Below are 26,087 nucleotides of genomic sequence, written 5' to 3' on the forward strand. Positions count from 1 at the left end.
CTGAAGACATCCAAGATCAGCAGGGCATTGGCACCAACTGGATCTGATCATCACCAGGCCTGACTCTCAACAGCATTCTCAACACACACAACTACCACAGCCCTGACTGATATAAATCACTCCCTGCTGTGCACCAGGGTTAGGATGCTACCTTTGAAGCTTTTTTGTTCAATACAGAAAGGCTGCCCTCGTATCAACTTTACCCATACTGCCTAGGCTTTAAGAACGAACAGTCCTTCGATTCGATTGAACAGGCATTCTCTGGCATTTACACACACAAGCAAAATGGAATATAATTGAAGACACCATTTACAATACTGCTCTGTCAACGTAGGAGAAGCAAGAGTGGAAAAAAGCTGACAGGTTCATGGAGTTAAGGTTCAGAACTGATGAAGAATCATGATGACCTGAAACATTAACTCTTTCTCTCTGCACATTCTGTCTGACCTGATGTGTATATTCAGCATGTTTGTTTTTATTTTAGATTTCCAGTATCTGCAATACTTGGCTTTTGTATCACTGTGATGGAACCAGTTAATTACGTCAAACAATCCGTTCTCATTAATTATAAAGGAGTGCCGGGTGAGAAGACTGCTGACTGCACTAAGAACTGCTCAAAGTAAAGTCCAACAGACTGCTAGGCATCGCGTCAGCGACTACTGGTTACAACCCTATCAGAATTTTCAGATGTCCTTCAACACAGGGGATGCTAAACATAGAAACTAGGAGCAGGAGTAGGCCATTCGGCCTTTCGAGCCTGCACCGCCATTCATTATGATCATGGCTGATCATCCAACTTAAAAGCCTGCTCCCGCTTTCTCCCCATACCCTTTGATCCCTTTCGCCCCAAGAGCTATATCTAACTCCTCCTTGAAAACATACAATGTTTTGGTCTCAAGGGCATGCTAGGGGCATGTATGATTGGATCAAAAAGGCAACAGGTCAATCGGCAAAGAAACAGCTACGTTAAAAACAAAGGCTTGGGTAGGTCATCAACAACTGGAATAAACTGTTGGAGAGATGGGTTGAACACTGCCTTGAGTTGAGAACATGATACCTGAGGCAGCTCTGGACACACATAGCCTATCTTGGAAGAACTGGATATCAAACCTGTAGTGGAGGAGCTTAGGAAAGTTATTGACTCGCTTGTCATTGGCAAAACTTCGGGTGCTGATGCTATATCACTTGATATCTGAGCATAGGAAGCCAGCATGCTAGCATCTGCTTAACCTCCTTTCTCTGCTGAAAGGAGAGGGCAGTGCTTCAGAGGCATGATGCAAAGATTGTGATCCTGTACAAGAACAAGGGAGAGGTAAACGATTACAGCAACTATCGAGGCATCTTCCTGCTGAGCGTTGTGGAAAAAGTATTTGCCTGTGTTGTCTTTGCCAGATTGCAGATCCTGGCTGAGTGCATCTATTCCGAATCCCAGTGTGCTTTTGGAATTGGAAAATCCACAATTGATATGATCTCAGTCCAGCAGATAACAAGAGAAATGCCATGAACAAAAGATGTAATTAAATATTGCCTTCATTGATCTCACCAAGGCATTCAACCATGTGAGCATAGGTGGTCTTTTTAAGCTACTGAAGAAAATTGGCTGCCCTCCAAGCTACTCAGTGTGATCTCATCCCATGAGAACATGATAGGTGAGGTCAGCTATGACGGAGTAATATTGGAATCCTTTGAAATCCGCAGTGGGATTAAACTGGGTTGCTCCCTGACACCGACACTCTTTGGTATATTCTCTTTACTGCTGTCAAATACCTTCAGGTCATCTACAGTAGGTGTCTGCTTATGTACTACAGCTGACGGAAAGCTGATCAGCCTGCTCGCCAGAGATCCAAGGCAAAAGTGTGCCACGTTCTCATTGCTCTACAGCAGTGATGCCGCACTAGCGTTCCATACTGAACAACACTCTCAGTGGAAAATGGATAGACTCTCCTACATTTGTAGAGTTTGGTTTGACTATCAGAATCAGGAAGACAAGTGTCATGGTCCAGGACATTGCCATACTGCCATCAATCAGCCTTGACAATGTGACACTGAGGTTGTTAATAGATTCACATATCTAGGCTCTGCAATTGCCAGCAATCTGTCAGCTGGTTTTGAAATAGCATGTGCATTGCAAAAACTGCAGCTGTTTTGATGCAGTTCAGATAGATTCTGGAAGACACCAACTGCTGGATCAACATTCTGCGCATGTCCAGGGAGCTCTTTCAAAGGCATGAAAGAGGCAAGTTTGTGTGCCTGTGCATGGGAAGTTTGATACGGCCCTTGAGACAGCATTCAATTTGCACAGCATTCTGTGCATGTGCATGGAAAGTTCGAGAAGGAGTGCCCCAGGAGACAGGCAACTAGAAACATTGTCCAAGGAGTTGCTTTACTCACTTTTACAGGGTCAAGTTACAGGGTCTGCAAATTGGCTAATAAACTTGCATTAAGTGACAAGAACTCCACTACTCCCAAAAGGAAGAGGCAGAAATTAGAAGTGATGACACTGGTGAGAAGACAGTGGCCATAACGAGTTCACTTGGGCTTCTACTAATGTCTGAGCACCATCAAGAAGAACAACGATAAAGGTTAGTGGGCAAAGTGCTACTCCTCTAAGTGCCACAAAGATCACCCATACTCGGTGCAGCGTACTAGAACACATGGAGCAATTATTGAATGCAGGGATTCTAGCTAAGGATTTGTTGACTTTGATGTAGAGTTGCACTGCAGAAGGTTACTCAAAGATTAAGCCTTTGCTTGTGGATTTTCTGCATGGTACACAAGCAACGAAAGGTACCAGTTGGGGACATCTTCCTGTAATTTGCAGGTCAAATAAGAAAACTTGTGACAGTGGACATGTTTTCTGAGTGGCTTTCAGTGAATTTATGCCCAGGAACATCCCCAAAATTCAAGAGTCGGGGGGCAGAGGTGAGTATGGTGGCCATTACCAAGGAGAAAGAAAGCTAGGAAAACTGAAAGGTCTGAAGGTGGATAAATCACCTGGACCCGATGGATTACACCCCTGAGTTCTGAAGGAGATAGCTGAAGAGATAGTGGAGGCGTTGGTGCTGATCTTATAGGAATCACTGGAGTCAGGGAGGGTCCCAGAGGACTGGAAAATCGCTAATGTAACCCCACCTGTTTAAGAAGGGAGTGAGGCAAAAGATGGGAAATTACAGGCTGCTTAGCCTGACCTCAGTCCTTGGTAAGATTTTAGAGTCCATTATTAAGGATGAGATTTCAGAATACTTGGAAGTACATGGTAAAATAGGACAAAGTCAGCATGGTTTCATCAAGGGGAGGTCATGCCTGACAAATCTGTTAGAAGTCTTTGAGGAGGTAACAAGCAGATCAGACAAAGGAGAGCCAATGGATGTTATCTAATTGGACTTCCAGAAGGCCTTTGACAAGGTGCCGCACAGGAGGCTGCTCAGTAAGATAAGAGCCCATGGTATTAGAGGCAAGGTATTAGCATGAATAGAAGATTGGCTGTCTGGCAGGAGGCAGAGAGTGGGGATAAGGGGTTCCTTCTCAGGATGGCGGCCGGTGACTAGTGGAGTTCCGCAAGGGTCAGTGTTGGGACCACAACTTTTCGCTTTATACCTTAATGATCTAGATGAAGGAACTGAGGGCATCCTGGCTAAGTTTGCAGATGATACAAAGATAGGTGGAGGGACAGGTAGTATTAAGGAGGCGGGGAGGCTGCAGAAGGATTTAGGCAGGTTAGGAGAATGGGCAAAGAAGTGACAGATGGAATACAACGTGGGCAAGTGTGAGGTCATGCACTTTGATAGGAAGAATAGAGGCATAGTCTATTTTCTAAATGGGGAGAGAATTCAGAAATCTGGAGTGCAAAGGCACTCGGGAGTCCTAGTCCAGGATTCTCTTAAGGTTAACTTGCAGGTTGAGTCGGTAGTTAGGAAGGCAAATGCAATGTTGGCATTTATTTTGAGAGGACTAGAATATAAAAGCAGGGATGTGCTGCTGAGGTTTTATAAGGCTCTGGTCAGACCACATTTAGAATATTGTGAGCAGTTTTGGGCCCCATATCTCAGGAAGGATGTGCTGTCCCTGGAGAGGGTCCAGAGGAGGTTCATGCGAACGATCCCAGGAATGAAAGGCTTAACATATGAGGAACGTTTGAGGACTCTGGGTCTATACTCGATGGGGTTTAGAAGGATGAGGGGGGATCTGACTGAAACTTTCAGAATACTGAAAGGCCTGGATAGCGTGGACGTGGGTGAGATGTTTCCATTAGTAGGAAAGACTAGGACCCGAGGGCACAGCCTCAGAGTAAAGGGAAGACCTTTTAGAACAGAGATGAGGAGAAACTTCTTTAGCCAGAGAGTGGTGAATCTATGGAATTCATTGCCACAGAAGGCTGTGGAGGCCAGGTCATTGAGTGTATTTAAGACTGAGATAGATAGGTTCTTGATTGGTAAGGGGGTCACAGGTTACGGGCAGAAGGCGGGAGAATGGGGTTGAGAAACTTATCAGCCATGATTGAATGGCGGAGCCGAATGGCTTAATTTCTGCTCCTATGTCTTATGGTCTAATATTGTGCTCGGAAAATATCACTCATAAAGCTTTGTTGCTTTTTGGACAATGTCCCAGGGCATCCTTTGAACTTCAACGACCTCTCCAAAGAAGTCTGTGTAGAATATCTCCCTAAAAACACTATATGATTGGTCCAACTCATGGATCAAGGTGTTTTCAAGACTTACTTTCTGCAGGACTTTCACAAAACTCATCAAGGAGGCCGGTGAAGGAAAGACAACGGTATGCATATTCTGGCATGGTTACAACATTGTTCAGACCGTTAGCAACACTGTAAATGCTTAGGAGGAGGTAAAACAGTCAGCCATTAACGGTGTGTGGTGCAAGATCTTTCCTGAAGCCATTCGCGACTTCCACAACTTTGAGCCAACTGAATTTGTTCAGTAAAGGGGAGTGATTATGACCAACATGGTATGATTTCCTGAAGTGGGCCGTGATAATGTTGAAAATGTGCTGGAGCCTCAGCAAAGCCCTGGCCAGTGATGAGCTTACACAGCTTGAGCCAGAATGAGTTGTATCTGGGGAAGATGAAGAAGAGGGGGAAGCATCACCAAGCAACAAACATTGCAACACATGTCAGAGGAACTCAAGCTCGTTGAGGAAGCACTGAAATATTTCAAAAACAAACTCTTTTCCAGAGAAGGATCATTCTCTTTTTTGACAGCCTCAGAGTAAAGGGAAGACCTTTTAGAACAGAGATAAGGAGAAACTTCTTTAGCCAGAGAGTGCTGAATCCATGGAATTCATTGCCAGAAGGCTGTGGAGGCCAGGTCATTGAGTGCATTTAAGACCAAGATAGGTTCTTGATTGGGAAGGAGATCAAAGGTTACGGGGAGAAGGCAGGAGAATGGGGTTGAGAAACTTATCAGCCATGATTGAATGGCAGAGCAGACTCGATGGGCCGAATGGCCTAATTTCTGCTCCTGTGTTTTATGGTCTTATTAAAGGTCGGAAAGATTACAAGGGCCTGTACCAACAATCTTCGCATATTCTTCAAACCGACAAAGCACCTCATTCATCGTGTTAACCATGTGAATTGTGCATTGTATTGTGTTTATTTTTGATGAATAAATAATTGTGTATTTCATATTTAGGTTAAGTTCTGCGGCTGAAAATCTTGGGTTGGGAATGTATCTCCTGATTTTACACTCATTTAAATGGGAAGCCTTGCTTTGATATAAGTAGTGGTTTCAGGAATGTATCTACTACTAAAAACAAGGCATTGCTGTAAATTGAAAGCAAGAGCACCCTCTAGTGTACATCCATTGTGATTTAGCATTCAAGAATAGCTCAGAAAAAGCATATAAAATTAAGGGGACAATGAAACAGAACATTCTCAAATGAGGAAAGATGTGTTTTGTTTTAAGGTTGTATATTTCCTCTGATCCCTTTATAAACATTTACTTTGAAAATACAGCTGTTCTTCCATCTCTGCTTAATGGGTTGTAAAGAATTTGCATTTATATAGCGCTTTCTTGATCTCAGGATTTTACAAGTGATTAAGTACTTTTGAACGCTATTCACAGTTGTTACGCATGGAAGCCTGGCAGTCAGTTTTCACACAGCAAGCTACCACAAAGGGCAATGGGATTATGACCAGATAACTTGTGCTTTTTTTTAAAATTGATGTTGTTTGAGTAATAACTAGGACACCAGTGAGAGAGAACTTCCTTACCCTAGATTTCTCTCTTTTCTGCTTTCCCAGCTGTCGTTGGTACCACATAGATACCAGTGACATAGGTTGGACTAGGAAAGAGGTTTTGCTGAGGGACAACGAGCAGCTCGGGGCTAAATTAAAAAGAACAGCAAAAGTGATAATTTCTGGATTACTACCTGAGCCACATGCAAATTGGTGTAGGGTAAATAAGATTAGAGAGGTAAATGCATGGCTCAAAGATTGGTGTGGGAGAAATGGGTTCCGATTCATGGGGCACTGGCACCAGTACTGGAGAAGGGAGTTGTTCCCTTGGGACACGCTTAATTTGAACCATGCTGGGGCCAGTGTCTTGGCGAATCATATAATTAGTGGGGGGGGGTGGGGAAGAAAGGGTTCAATTGCAGGGAAGTTTTAAAAATTAAAAAGAAATGAGAGAGCAGAGGTGCAGGTTAGTGAAGAGGCGAATGCTATCAAAGTGTGACAGGAAGGGGCAGAAAATATAATCAGAAGAGTGCAGCAGAAATTAGAACCAGAATGAGTAATAATGGTAAAAAGCCAAAGCTTAAGGCTCTTTATCTGAATGCACCCAGCATTTGTAACAAGATAGATGAGTTGACGGCACAAATAGAAATAATTGAGTACGACTTGATAGTTGTTACAGAGATGAGAGATATGGTTGCAGGGTGACCAAGACTGGGAGTTCAATTTTCAAGGGTATTTGACATTCTGGAAAAATAGGCAAAAAAAGGAAAGGGAGGTGGGGTAGCTTTGTTAATAAAGGAAGGTATCAGTGCGATGGTGAGTAGTGATTTGGTGCAATAGATTGTGATGTGGAATCAGTTTGGGTGGAAATAAGGAATAACAAGGGGAAGAAGTCACCGGTGGGAGTCGTTTGTAGGCCCCTGAAGAGTTGCCTCACTGTAGGACAAAGTATAAATTGGGAAATAATGGAGGCGTGTAAGAAGGGTGCTACAATTGTCATGGGTGATTTTAATCTGCTTAATGTTTGGACAAATCAGATTGGCAGAGGTAATATGGAAGAAGAATTTGTAGAGTGCATCAGGAATTGTTTCTTAGAGCAATATTTTGCAGAACCTACCCAGGAACAGACTATTTTAGATCTAGTAAAGTGTGGGATTAATAAGAGATATCGTAGTTAAGGATCCTCTAGGGGAGTAGTGATCACAACATGGTAAAATTTCAAATTCAGTTTGAGGGCGAGCAACTCAGGTCTCAAACCAGTGTGCTCAACTTAAATGGCAATTACAGAAGTAAGAAGATAGAGTTGTCTAAAGCAGGCTGGGAAAATAGACTAAGGGGAAGGTCAATGGATGAGCAGTAGCAGACATTTAAGGAGCTATTTTATAATGCTCAGCAAAAATTTATCCCGGTCAAAAAGAAGGACTCGATGAGAAGGGTGAACCACCCATGGTTAACAAAGGCAGTCAAGGAGAGTATCCAATCAAAAACTAAGGCATACAAAGCAGCGAAACTAATGGTAGGCCAGAGGATTGGGAATTTTTTAGGAACCAGCAGCGGATGACTAAAAAGCTAATAAGGAGGGAAAAAATTGATTATGAAAGTAAATTGGCAAGAAATATAAAAACAAACAGCAAGAGCTTCTGCAGGTACATAAAATGAGAGTAGCTAAAGTGAGCATGGGACCCTTGGAGGACACGACTGGAGAATTGACAACAGGGAACAGGGAAATGGCAGATAAACCAATATTTTGCATAGGTCTTCATGGTGGATGATACTATAAACATCCCAAAGATGTCAGATAAGCAAGGAGCTAATGGGAGAAAAGATCTTGTAACAGTCTCTATCATGAAGGACAAAGTATTTGACAAACTAATAGGACTAAAGGCAGACAAGTCGCCAGGACCTGATGGCCTGTATCCAAGGGTTTTAAAGGAAGTGGTTGCAGAGATAGTGGAGGCATGGGTCAAAATATTCCATAACTCACTGGATTCCAGGAGGGTCTCAGCAGATTGGAAAACCGCTAATGTGACGCCCCTGTTCAAGAAGTGAGGGGAGACAAAAAGCAGGAAACTATAGGCCAGTCAGCCTAACATCTGCTGTTGGGAAAATGATAGAGTCCATTATTAAGGAAGAAATAGCAAGACATTTAGAAAAGCTTAATGCAGTCAAACAGGGTCAACTTGGTTTTCTGAAAGGGAAATCATGTTTGACAAATTTATTAGGAGCAGAATCTTCCAGTTGGCGTGGGGAGGGCGGGCCTGACATACCGACAGGTAAAACGAAGTGCGATGACGTTGGGTGTGTGTCCTGACGTCATCAAGTGCCATCGCGATATTTCGTTCAGCAGGTGCACAACGGAATCAGCTGCACGCTCGCTGAAATGTTAAGGGCCTGTTAGGGCCATTTAATTAATTAAGGTCCTTAAGAATGCTGCCTGTCCAACCTTAAGGTTGGCGGGTAGGCAAAAAGCCCAAACGGCCTTCACGTTTTTCAGGGAACCTCATCCATGGGCGGGATGAGGTTTCCTGAAGCTTGTATAAAATAAATGAATAAATTTTCCCACCTTCACGAGCATGTCCCCTCATGTGACGGTCACATGAGGGGAACATAAACAAAAACAGAATTACCTGGAAAAACTCGGCAGGTCTGGCAGCATCGGCGGAGAAGAAGAGAGTTGGCGTTTCGAGTCCTCATGACCCTTCGACAGAACTTGAGTTCGAGTCCAAGAAAGAGTTGAAATATAAGCTGGTTTAAGGTGTGTGTGTGGGGGGCGGAGAGAGAGAGAGAGAGGGGTGGCGGGGGGGGTGTGGTTGTAGGGACAAACAAGCAGTGATAGAAGCAGATCATCAAAAGATGTCAACAACAATGGTACAAAAGAACACATACGTGTTAAAGTTGGTGATATTATCTAAACGAATGTGCTAATTAAGAATGGATGGTAGGGCACTCAAGGTATAGCTCTAGTGGGGGTGTTTTTTTTAAAAAAATAATGGAAATAGGTGGGAAAAGGAAAATCTTTATAATTTATTGGAAAAAAAAAGGAAGGGGGAAACAGAAAGGGGGTGGGGATGGGGGAGGGAGCTCACGACCTAAAGTTGTTGAATTCAATATTCAGTCCGGAAGGCTGTAAAGTGCCCAGTCGGAAGATGAGGTGTTGTTCCTCCAGTTTGCGTTGGGCTTCACTGGAACAATGCAGCAAGCCAAGGACAGACATGTGGGCAAGAGAGCAGGGTGGAGTGTTAAAATGGCAAGCGACAGGGAGGTTTGGGTCATTCTTGCGGACAGACCGCAGGCGTTCTGCAAAGCGGTCGCCCAGTTTACGTTTGGTCTCTCCAATGTAGAGGAGACCACGTTGGGAGCAACGAATGCAGTAGACTAAGTTGGGGGAAATGCAAGTGAAATGCTGCTTCACTTGAAAGGAGTGTTTGGGTCCTTGGACGGTGAGGAGAGAGGAAGTGAAGGGGCAGGTGTTGCATCTTTTGCGTGGGCATGGGGTGGTGCCATAGGAGTGGGTTGAGGAGTAGGGGGTGACGGAGGAGTGGACCAGGGTGTCCCGGAGGGAGCGATCCCTATGGAATGCCGATGGGGGGGTGAAGGGAAGATGTGTTTGGTGGTGGCATCATGCTATAAAGATTTTCCTTTTCCCACCTATTTCCATTATTTTTTTTAAAAAAAACACCCCCACTAGAGCTATACCTTGAGTGCCCTACCATCCATTCTTAATTAGCACATTCGTTTAGATAATATCACCAACTTTAACACGTATGTGTTCTTTTGTACCATTGTTGTTGACATCTTTTGATGATCTGCTTCTATCACTGCTTGTTTGTCCCTACAACCACACCCCCCCCCACCCCTCTCTCTCTCTCTCCGCCCCCCACACACACACCTTAAACCAGCTTATATTTCAACTCTTTCTTGGACTCGAACTCAAGTTCTGTCGAAGGGTCATGAGGACTCGAAACGTCAACTCTTCTTCTCCGCCGATGCTGCCAGACCTGCTGAGTTTTTCCAGGTAATTCTGTTTTCGTTTTTGTTTTGGATTTCCAGCATCTGCAGTTTTTTTGTTTTTACATGAGGGGACATGTTTGGGTAAATTTTTAATTCGATTCTGTCATTATTTTATTATACATTCAATCCCCCTGAGTTAGCTCCATGCCTCAGGGAGATTGCTGCGCCGCAGGCCCTGACTCTCCTCTTCCCCCCCGCCCGCACCAGTAAATGAATGATAAATGAATCTGAGCGTAAAATGGTGCGCAGCCGATCACGAGCATCAATCTGCTCCGCTCCCGCCCAGCCTACCCGCTATAGGAAAAATCCAGACCTAGAGTTTTTTGAGGATGTAAGAAGCAGAGTTGATAAAGGGAAACTGGTAAATGTAGCATATTTGGATTTCCAGAAGGTATACGATAAGGTGCCACATAAAAAGTTATTGCACAAGATAGGATAGTATTAGGGGTAATGTATTAACATGGATTGAGGATTGGTTAACACACAAAAGACAGAGAGTCAGGATGAATAGGTCTTTTCAGGTTGGAAAGATGTAGTGGAGTGCCGCAAGAATCAGTCCTAGCACCTCAATTATTTACTATCTATATTAATGACTTGGAGGAAGGGGCAGAAAGTAATGTATCCAAATTTGCTGGCTGTACAAAAATAGGTGGAAGGCATGTTGTGATGGGGACATAAGGAACTTGCAAGGGGATATAGATAGGTTGAGTGAGTGGTCAAAAACTTGGCAGATGGAGTTTAATGTAGGAAAGTGTGAGGTCATGCAGGAAGAATCAAAAGGCAGACCATTATTTAAATGGGGAGAGACTCCAAAAAAGTGCAGCACAGAGGGATTTGGGTGTTCTTGTGCATGAAACACAAACAGTTAACATGCAGGTGCTGCACGTAATTAAGAAGGTAAATGGAATCTTGGTCTGTATTGCTAGGGGGTTGGAGTTTAAAAATAGAGAAGTCTTGATACAACTATACAGGGTGTTGGTGAGGCTGCACTTGGAGTTCTCTGTAGTTTTGGTCCCCAAATTTAAGAAAGGATATACTGGCATTGGAGACAGTTCAGAGGAGATTCACTAGGCTGATTCCTGGGATGAAGGAGTTGACTTATCAAGAACAGCTAAAAGAAAAGCTTAAGCCTTTATTCATTAGAGTTAATAAGAATGAGCAGTGACCTTAATGAAACATACAAGGTTCTGAGGGGGCTTGACAGGGTAGATGTTGAGAAGATGTTTCCACTAGTGGAGGAATCTTGAACTAGGGGACATAGTTACAAAATAAGGGGACACTCATTTAAAACTGAGATGCGAAGGAATTTCTTCTCTCAGAGGGTAGCGAATGTCTGGAATTCTCTACCCCAGAGAGTTGTGGAGGCTAGATCATTGAAAGTATTTAAAGAGAAGGTAAATAGATTTTTGAAATATCGGGGGGTTGAGTGCTATGAGGAGCTGGCATGAAAGAGCAGTTGAGGCCTGAGGCAGATCAGCCATGGTCTTATTGAATGGCTGGGCAGGCTTGAGGGGCCGAATGGCCTACTCCTGCTCCTATTTGTAATGTTCTTATGTAGTGCTGTTATCCAGCATAGTTGAAAGAGGAAATTATTTTACAAGAAGGAATCTCTATTGGTTCTGTTGACTCCAACTTTCTCTGAATGCTCTTTCCTTTTTCTCCTGGTCGCAGAGCCTCCAGTCACCTTGGTCCCGCCCCTAAATTCCTTTCCTAAACTTCTGTATCACCCTGTCCGTTTTTTAAAAACTCTCAAAACTTATCTTTTTAACTAAGCTTTTCCATGGGGGATCCCCCGCCCTGCTCACCTCTCCCTTGCTCAATGCCTATTTGTGAAGTACCTTTGAATACTTCTTTGTATCAAAAGTGATAAATAAACGGAAATGTTTTTTTTTTATATCCCTCGTTGTGTCATTGCCTGACCTCAGCTATGCATCGTCCGGGACAGAGACGGCATCAGGAGCTCATCGCTGGGGCAGTAGTAGACTACGTCTTTTTTTTCTAAACCCAGGATTCTGGAAATTAAATGTTATTGACATTATACAAACTTATTTTTTGTCATGTGTTCTGCTGTTGTGGATTTTAATTAATCATATAAGCCATAATAAAGGAGTAGGCCTCTCTTGCCCGGTGGGATATTATGGCCCTGCTGAACTGAATGGAGATATAAATGACTTGCCACATCTGTCAGGGGGTGACACGCTGCGGCAGCGCCATAAATTCCTGGCTCTCGTTACAATAATTTGAAATCCCAGATCATACATGTGACTCCAGAACCACAGCAATGTGGTTTACTCTTAAATGCCCTCTGAACAAGGGCAGTTAGGGATGGGCAATAAATGCTGGCCCAGACAGCGAAGCCCACATGCCATGAATTAATAAAAATACCTGGGGGAGGTGATGGTATAGTGGTATTGTCGCTGGAATAGTAATCTCAAGACCCAGTAATCCAGAGACCTGTGTTCGAATCCCAGCATGGCAGATATTGGAGTTTAAATTCAATAAGTCTGGAATTTAAAAAAAAACAAATTTAAAAAGTTTAATGATGACCATGAAACCATTGCTGATTGTTGTAAAAATCCATCTGGTTCATTAATACCCTCTAGGGAAGGAAATCTGCTCTTCTGGCCTACATGTGACTCCAGACCCACAGCAAGGTGGTTGACTCTTAAATGCCCTCTGAACACAGGCAGTTAGGGATGGGCAATAAATGCTGGCCTAGCCAGTGATGCCCCGATCCCATGAACAAATCAAGGAAATTGTAATTCTAAATTTTCTATATCAGGCTAGATAATAGGAGGATTTTAGCAGTTGCTAACTTGACAGTTGAGGGGTTTGCCTGCACCATTGTAAGGTGTGAATTTGTAGCTGCAATTCTTCGCCCAGTCTGTTCCAAATTTCACCTGTCTTCCCTGTGAAAGGGAGGTGCAGAATGGAAGCAAGGCAGGAGAAAGCAAATCAGGGTGAGTCACCTCTCCCTATCCCTCCCATTTGCAACTACTGACAGTTATTTTAAAGCATATTGCTTGTTACAGCTGGAGAACAATGTGCGGTTTGGAGAAACTTGAGTAGAAAAGTTAAATACATTATGAGGAAAAACTAGAAAATTACTTGTGTATAATTGGTCTATCAAATTTCCGGAAATTAAATCTATCTCTAAACTTATTTATATTTGTATTTTATTAAAGCTTCAGCAGTACAAACAGAGCAAGGAAGAGGATGCTTTTGCTCAGGCTCACGCTGTGAAAATTAGTTGCCAGCTGTTTAATTCTGCAGAAAGACTTGGCCAAATCGGGAGTCATGGATTGCTACAGCTTCACCGATGAAAGCTCTCTCCAAACTGAAATGCATCTGCCTTTGCTATCAGACAGTGAGTTGCCCATTGCAAGTAATATCCAGAGACAAGAATTCATCTCAGACCCTGATGATATTATTTATGCAGGAATGACAAGTATAGAACTTGATTCTAACCTGGAGGCTGCAGAAATTCCTGGCGATCCATTTGCTGACAATGTAGATCTATCCCTGTATACTGTAGATAAGGGATGTGACTCCCCAAAGATTCCCAGTGACTCCACGGACACAGATTCTCCACCCATGTTGCTAGGTACTTGAATGTGCATGCATTTTTCTTTAAGTGCAGCAGTGCTATTGTAACTGTTTTGCTGCTGGGATAAATTTGTTTTGATGCTGGTTCAAAGTAAATCCCCAACCAAAATTACTAACATAAACTACAATTCTGATTGGTAGTAGATCTTGTTAAAATTTACTTGTTGAATTGCTTAATGGCTGTTTGGTAAAGAGGCTGCCTAATGGACAGGTCCACACTTCATATCTTGTTAGTGCTAAATTAACCAGATTAACAGTGGGCACTACAGTTGGTTTCATTCAGGGTTCCCGACTCCAATTTAGATAAATCCTGCAGGATAGAAAAAAATGTGTGAATGCTGCATGCAGGATGAATCAGAACTTGAATGTGATTCCCTTCTCAGTTGAATAACCTGATAACTTTCATTGCCTAGCTTTACACATAAAGAATAATAACAAAGGGCTGTAACTATACCTTACCATAAGTCAGTTCTTTCAGAAGACTAGATGAGAATACTGGGAAAAAAATTAAGCACCTGGAATTTCTACATGTTTTTTCTGATCTCCTTCTCTCACTGTAGGCAGAAACCACTCAGAAATGGCAGAAACAGCCGTTGATGATGCTTTTTGAAGGTTTCCGTTGAAATTATGGCAGGAGATCAGAGGATGCCTAAGGAAAGCTTAGCCCATAAAGTCTAAAAGTTTAATTTTATAGGTGCTTCATGGTTTTTAGGTGTAGGTTTATACCAAAATGGCCAGTTTGCCCTTTAACAAGACAATTCAAACTTACCTAGTGCGTGGTAAACAGGTTAAATTAGCCATCTCCTAGAAGAAAGAATTTCCTGTGTATTAGTGTAAATGTACTATATTCTACTTCATGTGTATCATTTTGCTCTCCTTATTTAGCCTTGTTAAGCCAGATACTATTCTAAAGTGAATGCACTTTATTCATTCCCAGCGTCTGTAGAAGATGCATGAATGCATTTTGAATGACTTAATTGTGGAAGCTCTCCATAATAGTAAGGCAGGAATCATAAATTAGCATGGTGGGTAAGAGAAACCTTTACCCCCCAATATACAAATAGGTCATTAGCACAGGTAAGTCAATCTGCCTGTCTGGATGGTTCCTGCTGGTCTGGTGTTCTCTTCAGTTGTTCTCTTATCAGAAAGCTAATCCTGTAAAGGTTGCCTTTTCTACTTGTGTTTTATTATGAAAGACCATAAGACATAGAAGCAGAAATTAGGCCATTCAGCCCATTGAGTCTGTTCCGCCATTCAATCGTGGCAGATAAGTTTCTCAACCCCATTCTCCCGCCTTCTGCCCGTAACCTGTGACCCCCTTACCAATCAAGAACCTATCTATCTTAGTCTTAAATACACTCAATGACCTGGCCTCCACAGCCTTCTGTGGCAATGAATTCCATAGATTCACCACTCTCTGGCTAAAGAAGTTTCTCCTCATCTCTGTTCTAAAAGGTCTTCCCTTTACTCTGAGGCAGTGCCTTTGGGTCCTAGTCTCTTCTACTAATGGAAACATCTTCCCCACGTCCACTCTATCCAGGCCTTTCAGTATTCTGAAAGTTTCAGTCAGATCCCCCCTCATCCTTCTAAACTCCATCGAGTATAGACCCAGAGTCCTCAAACGTTCCTCATATATTAAGCCTTTCATTCCTGGGATCATTCTCGTGAACCTCCTCTGAACCCTCTCCAGGGCCAGCACATCCTTCCTGTGATACGGGGCCCAAAATTGCTCACAATATTCTAAATGTGGTCTGACCAGAGCCTTATAAAGCCTCAGCAGCACATCCCTGCTTTTATGTTCTAGTCCTCTCAAAATAAATGCCAACATTGCATTTGCCTTCCTAACTACCGACTCAACCTGCAAGTGAACTTTAAGAGAATCCTGGACTAGGACTCCCAAGTCCCATTGCATTCCAGATTTCTGAATTCTCTCCCCATTTAGAAAATTGTCTATGCCTCTATTCTTCCTACCAAAGTGCATGACCTCACACTTGCCCACGTTGCATTCCATCTGCCACTTCTTTGTCCATTCTCATAATCTGTCTAAATCCTTCTGCAGCCTCCCCGCCTCCTCAATACTACCTGTCCCTCCACCTATCTTTGTATCATCTGCAAACTTAGCCAGAATGCCCTCAGTTCCTTTATCTAGATCATTAATGTATAAAGTGAAAAGTTGTGGTCCCAACATTGACCCTTGTAGAACTTCACTAGTCACCGGTCGCCATCCTGAGAAGGAACCCCTTATCCCCACTCTTTGCCTCCTGCCAGACAGCCAATCTTCTATCCATGCTAGTACCTTGCCTCTAGCACCATGGGCTCTTATCTTACTGAGCAGCCTCCTGTGCGGCACCTTGTCAAAGGCCTGCTGGAAGTCCAAGTAGATAACATCCATTGGCTCTCCTTTGTCTAACCTGCTTGTTACCTCCTCAAAGAATTCTAACATCTGTCAGGCATGACCTCCTCTTAATGAAACCATGCTGACTTTGCCCTATTTTAGCATGCGCTTCCACGTATTCTGAAATCTCATCCTTCATAATGGACTCTAAAATCTTACCAACGATTGAGGTCAGGCTAATCGGCCTGTAATTTCCCATCTTTTGCCTCAATCCCTTCTTAAACAGGTGGAGTTACATTAGCGATTTTCCAGTCCTCTGGGACCCTCCCTGGCTCCACTGATTCCTAAAAGCAGCTAAAACAGATTTTGTGACATAGTTTGTAGTACTGCTGATAAATGCTATTTGAAATCTTTTTTGTAACTATGTTCCTTGCACTTAACAGCTACAACCAAATCTGTATGGATAGATGATTTATATTTATAATTTGCGATATTAATGCTTTTACATTATGTAGATATTAAAGATAGCAAGGGATATGGAGATAGTATGGGAAAATGGCATTGAGGAAAGTCATGACCTAGTTGAATGGAGGAGTAGGCTTGAGGGGCCGAATGGCCTACCCCTGCTCCTGTTTCCTATGTTCCTACATACTCTTTTTGTTTTCTTCCACTTACCTTTCCTCTTCTGAAGGTTAGGGTTCAGTTCACAAGTGGGACTTATCGTGGTACCTCATCTGTTTAAGCCTAAAAATGACTATCAGCAGGTTTTTTTGTTGGAAGGCATTATAGCTGAACCTAACACTGTCCCCACCTGATGTCACAACCACCTAGACTTATACAGCATCTTTAATGCAGCAACATATCCCAAGATGCTTCACAGGGGTGTTATCAAACAAAATTTGATGCCAAAGCCCAGTTACTTAGTACAAGCGACCAAAATCTTGGTCAAAGAGGTAGGTTTTAAGGAGAGTTTTAAAAGAGAGTAAGGCAGAGAGGTTTAAGGAGGAAATGCCAGCACTTAGGGCCTTGGCAGCTGAAGGCATGGCTGTCAATGGTGGTGTTTAAAATCGAGGCTGCTCAGGAGAACAGAATTGGAGGAGTGCTGAAAGCCACTCTTGGAAACTACATGTTAGAGGTTGCTGAGCTATCACTTCAGATTTATTTTTTTATTCATTCATGGGATGTGGCGCCACTGGCTAGGCCAGCAATTATTACCCATCCCTAACAGCCTTTGTTCAGAGGGTATTTAAGAGTCAACCACTTTGCTGTGGGTCTGGAGTCACATGTAGGCCAGACCAGGTAAGGACAGCAGATTTCCTTCCCTAAAGGACATTAGTGAACCAGATGAGTTTTTACAACAATCGGCAATGGTTTCATAGTCATCACCAAACTTTTAATTCCAGATTTTTATTGAATTCAAGTTTCACCATCTGCCGTGGTGGAATTTGAACCAGGGTTCAATACTAATCCAGTGACAAAGTCACTACCTCCCTTTTACAGATTGAAGGGTCTGTAAATGGCAGCTAGCAATCTCCTGAGACCTCTAGTTTAATTTTGGTTTCTTGTGTGCAGAGGGCCGTGCTACAGGACTGGAGATCATTTAGACTTTGTTCTTGAAAAATTGAAAAAGCACACTGCCCAATTTATGCTGGAGTAAAGGGAGCAATAAGTTCAACCCTGATGTTTGGCAATTGAACTTGCACTTTACCCACTCTTGATAAAGGACCTTTTTGACACAGGGAATGACTTAATAATACATAGAAAAGGCAGCACAGAAGCTAGCCATTCAGCCCAACTCATATGTGCTAATTTATAACTTAAGTACGTATTTCATCTGTAAAAGGTTGAAACAGCAACAAAAAAAAAAACTGAAATATTGCTGGTTTTTCCTGTCGACTTTGTACAGGCATCAGTCCTCTCCCTCAAAAGAATACCCCTGAGAAATGCGCAAGTAAAAGTGAAGGGAAATACGGAGGGCTGCAGAAGAGAAGGCGTCTCTCCACGAGGCATTCTCCACAGCAAGCATTCCAGGTTAGCACGGCATATGCTTGTTCTTCCAGTCAGCCTGGTTTTAGAGTCCTAAAAAAACATTGCATCGGATGGTTTGTAATCTATAGTATACTTGACCTACCTATTTAAAAAAAAACTCCACATATGAGAACACGTACAAATTTTGTCAAAAGTAGTAAGTCCTGGTTTGTTCTGTAGTAATAGAATATATTAGGGAGATCAATAATAATTTAAGTATTAAAACCTGTCAATATTTTACCTTTATAGTGAATTGAATTTGAAGCAAAAATAAACAATAATTTTCTATACTTTATTGCCTAGGAGTGTAGCCAGTGCGGAAAGTCATTCAGCAGTGCCAGTGCCCTGAGCAAACACTACCTGACGCATAGTCATGAACGTCGGCATGTCTGCAGGATCTGCAATAAGGCCTTTAAGAGACAGGACCACTTGTATGTGAACATTATTTAACTCAGGAATTTTGAGTTAGCTATTTTTTAAACAGACTTCCTTTGTGCGCCCAGAGTGAAACTGAATTATGGATTTCTTTTTATTCATTCCAAGTAAGATGAAGGTTGGATTTGTGGAATGAAATTAGGCACTCCCAGTGTTCAAGTAGTTAACAGGCTACAATCTTGTAAGAGTAAAAGTGACTGTCTGGCAGCACTCCACAAACTGCCATGAGATAAACAGCCAGTTAATCTGTAGTCCTGGGCCTTGGTTGAAGAAGGATTATTGACCTGAATCATAGAACAGAAAACAATGCTAGATTTAAAGGGATAGTACTAAAAGCTAATAGGAATACACAGGTTCTAGGTCTAAATATAAAGTTGTCCATACACGAGCTCCTTCTCTAATACTACACTTGTATGTGAATGGCATGTTCCAAAGGGAACTTTCAAAAGGAAATTGAATAAATACTTGGAAAGAAAACATTTGCAGGGAAAGAGCAGGGGGAATGGGACTAATTGGAAAGCATAGCTCTTTCAAATTACCCCCTCCTGTGTTACATCCATCAATGATTTTAAATTAAGTCTGTTGGTGCGTATATAGAATCTTCAAGCGAGACAGGGGAGGGGGTAAAAGAGGAGGAGGCATTGCATTATTAGTTAAGGAGTCAGTTATTGCAGTAAGGAGAGATGATATCTTGGAAGGGGCATCGAATGAAGCTTTGTGAGTAGAGCTTAAGAACAAAAAAGGGGCAGCCACATTGTTAGGTGTTTATTATAGATGCCCAGATAGTCAGGGGGAAATTGAGGAGCAAATATGTGCACAATTTGCGGAGGTGTATAAAAACAATAAAAATAGGGTAACTATATGAGGTGATTTCAACTTCCCCAACATTAATTGGGATAGACATAGTGTTAAGGGCTTGGATGGAGTGGATTTCTTGAAATGTGTACAAGAGAACTTTTTAGGTCAATATGTAGAGGTTCCAACAAGGGACGGCGCAGTGCTGGACCTAATTCTGGGGAATGAAGCTGGACAGGTGGCTGAGGTGGTGGTGGGGGAGCATTTTAGTGATAGCGACCACAACATGGTACAATTTAAGCTTGTTGTGGACAAAGAAATAGACAAGTTGCAAAAAAATGTTTTGGATTGGGGGAGAGTGGATTTTAGTAAAATAAAGCAGGATCTGGCCAAGGTAGACTGGGAACAGCTACTTGTGGGGAAATCTACAGAAGAGCAGTGGGGGACATTCAAAAAGGAAATGGGGAAGGTACAAGCTCAACATGTTCCCTCTAGGGTGATAGGAAGGAGTAACAAGCCCAGAGAATCATGGATGACCAGAGATATTCAGGATACGATGAGAAGGAAAAGAGAGGCTTTTAGTAGGTACAAGGGAAGCAAGTCAGTGGAGGCATTAGTGGAGTACAGAAAGTGCAGGGCGGAGCTTAAGAAAGTAGTTAGGAGAGCAAAGGGGGAATATGAGAAAGCTCTGGCTGGTAAAAGTAGGGAAAATCCCAAGATATTCTATAAGTATATCAATGGGAAGAGGATAACCAGGGAAAGAGTCGGGACCAAGGGGGCAATCTATAGATGGAGCCAGAGGACATCGCTAGAGTGTTGAACGAATACTTCACATCCGTCTTCACCCAAGAAAATGAGGATGAAAGTATGGAACTCGGGGAGAGAGACTGCGAGGTTCTTGAGCAAATTGATATAGGGAGTGACAAGGTATTGGAGGTGTTGGCAGGCTTAAAAGTGGACAAATCTCCAGGTCTGGATGATGTGTGTCCCAGACTGCTGAGGGAGGCAAGGGAGGAGATTGCAGGGGCTCTGACCCAAATTTTTAATTTCTTTCTGGCCACTGGGGAAGTGCCAGAGTACTGGAGATCAGCCAATGTGGTTCTGCTATTTAAGAAGGGTTTTAGAGATAAGCCAGGGAACTATAGACCAGTGAGTCTCACATCAGTAGTAGGGAAACTATTGGTGAAAGTTCTGAAGGAGAGAATTTATCTCCACTTGGAGAGGCAGGGTTTGATCAGGGATAGTCAGCATGGCTTTGTCAGAGGGAGGTCATGCCTAACAAATTCGATTGAAGTTTTTGAGGAGGTGATCAGGTGTGTGGATGAGAGTAGTGCAGTTGATGTAGTTTATATGGAATTCAGCAAAGCTTTTGACAAGCTCCCACATGGGAGACTTATAAAGAAGGCAAATGCACATGGGATACAGGGTAATTTGATAAGGTGGATTCAAAATTAGCTTAGTTGTAGGAGGCAGAGGGTGGTGACAGAAGGCTGCTTTAGTGACTGGAAGCCAGTGTCCAGTGGCGTACCACAGGGATCTGTGCTGGGTCCCCTATTGTTCGTCATTTATATAAACGACATAGATGACTATGTTGGGGGTAGGATTAGTAAGTTTGCGGATGACACAAAGATTAGCTGGGTGGTTAACAGTGAGGTTGAGTGTCTTGGGGTACAGGAAGATATAGACGGGATGGTCAAATGGGCAGATAAGTGGCAGATGGAATTTAACCCTGAAAAGTGTGAGGTGATACACTTTGGAAGGAGTAATTTGACAAGGAGGTGTTCAATGAACGGCATGACACTAGGAAGTTCTGAGGAACAAAGGGACCTTGGCATGTGTGTCCATAGATCTCTGAAGGCGGAGGGGCATGTTAGTGGGGTGGTGAAAAAGGCATATGGGACACATCTTTATCAATCGAGGCATAGATTACAAAAGTAGGGAGGTCATGTTGGAGTTGTATAGAACCTTGGTGAGGCCACAGCTGGAGTACTGTGTGCAGTTCTGGTCGCCACATTATAGGAAGGATGTGATTGCACTGGAGGGAGAGCACAGGAGATTCACCAGGATGTTACCTGGATGAAGCATTTAAGTTATGAAGAGAGGTTGGATGGACTTAGGTTGTTTTCGTTGGAGCAGAGAAGACTAAGGGGAGACCTGATCGAGGTGTACAAGATTATGAAGGGCATGGACAGGGTGGATAGGGAGCAGCTGTTCCCCTTAGTTGAAGGGTCAATCATGAGGGGACACAAGTTCAAGGTGAGGGGCAGGAGGTTTAGGGGGGATGTGAGGAAAAACTTTTTTACCCAGAGGGTGGTGACGGTCTGGAATACGCTGCCTGGGAGGGTGGTGGAGGCGGGTTGCCTCACATCCTTTAAAAAGTACCTGGATGAGCATTTGGCACGTCATAACATTCAAGGCTATGGGCCAAGTGCTGGTAAATGGGATTAGGTAGGTAGGTCAGGTGTTTCTCACGTGTCAGTGCAGACTCGATGGGTCGAAGGGCCTCTTCTGCACTGTGTGATTCTGTATAGTAATATCAAGTTACATGGAGGAAAATGTCACTGAGATTGGACTTGCTCCTTTAAAAAGATCAATTATCGATCAAAGTTAAAAGAGATGATAACTGAGTTGTTGGTATTTAAGTGGTAAGCATTTACTGATAGATAATGATGGGGGAAGACATCAGTGCAAAAGATGAGGCTGAAGTATTTGCTACAATCTTCAGCCAGAAGTGCCGAGTGGATGATCCATCTCAGCCTCCTCCGGAGGTTCCCAGGATCACAAATGTCAGTCTTCAGCCAATTTAATTCACTCCATGTGATATCAAGAAACAGCTGAAGGCACTGGGTACTGCAAAGGCTGTGGGCCCTGATAATACTCCGGCATTAGTACTGAAGACTTGTGCTCCAGAACTTGCCGCACCCCTAGCCAACTGTTCCAGTATGTCCTGTACACAAAAAGCAGGACAAATCCAATGCAGCCAATTACTGCCTTATCAGTTTACTCTCAATCATCAGTAAAGTAGTGGAAGGGGTCATTAACAATGCTATCAAGTGGCTTGCTTAGCAATAACCTGCTCACAGATGCTCAGTGGCCACTCAGCTCCTGACCTCATTCCAGCCTTGATTCAAATATGGACAAAATAGCTGAACTCCTGAGGTGAGTTGAGAGTGACTGCCCTTGACATCAAGGCCGTATTTGACCGAGCATGTTATCAAGGAGCCCTGGCAAAACTGAAGTTACTGGGAATCGGGGGAAACATTTCTGCTGTTGGAGTTATACCTAACACAAAGGAAGATGGTTGTGGTTGTTGGAGGTCAGTCACCTCAGCTCCAGGACATCACCGCAGGAGTTCCCCAGGGAGGGTCCTAGACCCAACCATCTTCAACTGCTTCATCAGTGACCTTTCATCATAAGGTCAGAAGTGGGAATGTTCTCTGATGATTGCACAATGTTCAGCACCATTCATGACTCCTCAGCTACTGAAGCAGTACATGTCCGTATGCAGCAAGACCTGGACAATATCTAGGCTTGGGCTGACAAGTGACAAGTAACATTCGCACCACACAAGTGCCAGGGAATGACCATCTCCAACAAGAGAGAATCTAACCTTCGCCCCTTGACGTTCAATGGCATTACCATCACTGAATCCCCCACTATCAACATCCTGGGGGTTACCATTGACCAGAAACTGAACTGGACTAGCCATATAAATACTTTGGCTACAAGAGCAGGTCAGAGGCTAGTAATCCTGCGACAAGTAACTGACCTGACTCCCCAAAGCCTGTTCACCATCTACAAGGCACAAATCAATCAGGAGTGTGATGGAATATTCTCCACTTGCCTAGATGAGTGCAGCTCCCACAACACTCAAGAAGCTTGACACCATCTAGGACAAAGCAGCCTGCTTGATTGACACCCTATCCACAAACATTCACTCTCCCCACCATCAATGCATAGTAGCAGCAGTGTTTACCATCTACAAGATGCACAGCAGGAGTTCACCAAGGCTCCTTAGACAGCACCTCCCAAACCCATGACCACTACCATCTAGAAGGACAAGGGCAGCAGATAGATGGGAACACCATCACCTGGAAGTTGCCTTCCAAGTCACTCACCATCCTGACTTGAAAATATATTGCCGTTCCTTCACTGTCTCTGGGTCAAATTCCTGGAGCTCCCTTCCTAGTAGCACTGTGGATGTACCTACACCACATGGACTGCAGCGGTTCAAGAAGGCAGCTCACTACCACCTTCTCAAGGGCAACTAGGGATGGGCAACAAATGCAGGCACAGCCAACAAAGCCCACATCCTGTGAATGAATAAAAAGAATTTAAAAATAAACCGTAGGAAATAGTTTTAAGTTACTTGATTGTAAGCCAACAGCCCAAATCCTCAGTGGAGGCTAGATAAAAAAAACTATTGATTGCTTCCTTTACAGACTGATTCCACTGATTGCTAATGCTATGTTACTGGATTGCACAGGAGATTGGTACACCGTTTAATCTCTGGAATCAATGTTTGATTTTAGGTGAGATTGAAAGGGTCACAGTGATCCTATCCTAGTGGCAGTAAGAATTCCACATGAGATTTGTTTGCAATTGTCTGGCCACAGTTGCTTGTTGGCCAGGCCCATAATTGAAATCCACAACAAGCTGGGTGATCAGCAGTATGTAAGAGTGGGGTCAAAGGGGCAGCAGCGTTTTCTCATAGTCAAGATGAGCTTGGTGAATGAATGAGGAAAGGTAGGAGAGAAACTGGTTTATGCTAATTTCATCAAAGGATACAAAGAGAGGCAAGAGTATAGTGTGTGTATGTGATTGTTTTCCAAGCATCTGACTAATGATTATTTATGATACTTAACACAGGTCAGTTCCATGAGGGAATAATAATGGGATTGCAAAGTATTGTCATTTAACAAATGTTGGGAGCAAAATTTTACTAGTAGGTGAATTTAGTGAAACATTTTATTCTGCATTCTCCTTAGATCTGGACATTTGTTAACGCACCAAAAAAATAAACCTTATGTTTGTATGGAACACGGATGCGACAAGAGTTATTGTGACTCCCGATCCTTACGACGTCACTATGAAGTCCAGCATGGCTTGTATTGTCAGAGGGAGCCCTTTGCTGACAGCAGCTCCAAAGATGTGGATTCAACAGAGAGCATGCTGTACCTACAGAGTGGACATACTCAGACCCTTCAGTGTGAAATGGGAATGGCACAGAGGCCTACATCACAAGTTGAGTCTCTTTCTCAAAGATCCTCGGTGCCTAACCGAGAACTGCTGAGGCCCCTAACAAGCAGCTTAAGCCAAAAAATACCATGTGAAACTGGAACCAGTGGAAGCAAAATCACCTTGCACTATCCCACACAAACCCACCGTACAGCAAGTGTGCTTACTAGTCCAAGTATTTGTTTGTCAGAAAGGTCAGGAACTGTTAGACAAGCCAAATATAGCATAATGCAAAGAGAGCATTCTTCTGGCTTGAACTGTAACATGTCTGATCCATACAACAGAGTAAACCCTCCTCATTTTTCTGCAGCAGACCCCAGTGCCTCTTGTGTAGAAAGTCTAGATTCTTACATTACGGATTCAGTGATTCCTGGTAGACCCTCACAGCCTGCACAGTATACTTTGGAGTCATCAAGACCGGCAAGTTGGCCACAAGCTGTGAGCACAAATCATACATTATCAAGAAATGAAACTGTTTCCACCAAGCAACAACCAAGTCAAGATCTTGTGTGGACCAACAACTTGGCAACTTATAGTGGCAGCAAAGGAAGTTATTCTTATATTGTCCCCAATTCCCAGCCTCCTGAAGAGGTGTCTGCCACGTTTTCCAGTGGTGCTTTGCATAAACTTGACTCATTTGCCCAGGCATTTACAAGACAGAATTTGGATATTCAGTCAAATTCCTCTGTTGCAAAGACCCAGGGTGAAAATTCAGCAGTGTCTGAATTTGATGCTTGTGGAAATGTCTTCAGACAGCTTTTGAGTTACAAAGCTAATCTGAACCAGTGGCAAGCCTTTCCTGAACAGAAGCATCAAATACTGCAGGAACAGTACTCTCTGCACCAGCAACATCAACAGCAGATAGCAACTTCACTCTTTACACAGGTCTACATGGGAGATCAGGAGGCCTCCCCAATGCAGAACCAAGACCAATTTCAAAACCATATGCTCCAGCTGATCTCTGACACTCAATACAATCTGTCTCAATCCCAGAATTCGGTAAGTCAATCACAAGTGCTAGTTACCCAGTCCCAGCATGTACTTGCCCAGAAAATTTCATCCCAGATCCAGAATAATGAATCCCAATCGCATCATCCCTCAGAATTAGCACAAGATTTCCAGCATTCCTTAAGACAGGAAACCACTTCTCCATTTTTACAATTTGAAACCACAAAACAGTGCCAACTCTCCAAGAACATTCTCCCTTGCTATCCACAAGAGACAGAAAGTACAGAGGAGCAGACAGGACCTGGTTTGCAGTCTGCGTTAAGAGGTATCTCAGAATGTCACAAGATATCCAAGAAGAGTCCATTCAAGGCACAACATCCTCTTCAGTCAGTGTGTGAAGAAGAAGTTGTTCAGAATCAGCTTCAGTCACAGTCAGAGCAGCTGGAGGGTTGGTCACTTGCACCCTGTAGCAACAAGAGAGGCAGAATCTCTAATAAAGAT

The 26,087-nt window shown here is 43.2% G+C and overlaps 1 protein-coding gene across 1 annotated transcript in view; it reads left to right on the forward strand.

The window, feature by feature from the left end:
- LOC121272576 (zinc finger protein 541-like) overlaps window positions 1–26,087 on the forward strand; it is a 67,393-nt gene that overhangs the window by 10,230 nt on the left and 31,076 nt on the right. Inside the window, exons 2-6 of the mRNA XM_041179225.1 lie at window positions 13,387–13,805; window positions 18,049–18,173; window positions 18,474–18,601; window positions 24,389–25,637; window positions 25,818–25,911. Of these exons, the coding sequence (XP_041035159.1) occupies window positions 13,499–13,805; window positions 18,049–18,173; window positions 18,474–18,601; window positions 24,389–25,637; window positions 25,818–25,911 (1,903 nt within the window). The 5' untranslated portion in view covers window positions 13,387–13,498. The remainder of the gene's footprint in view (window positions 1–13,386; window positions 13,806–18,048; window positions 18,174–18,473; window positions 18,602–24,388; window positions 25,638–25,817; window positions 25,912–26,087) is intronic.

Source organism: Carcharodon carcharias, chromosome 34, assembly GCF_017639515.1.
Source record: "Carcharodon carcharias isolate sCarCar2 chromosome 34, sCarCar2.pri, whole genome shotgun sequence".
Lineage (NCBI taxonomy): Eukaryota > Metazoa > Chordata > Chondrichthyes > Lamniformes > Lamnidae > Carcharodon > Carcharodon carcharias.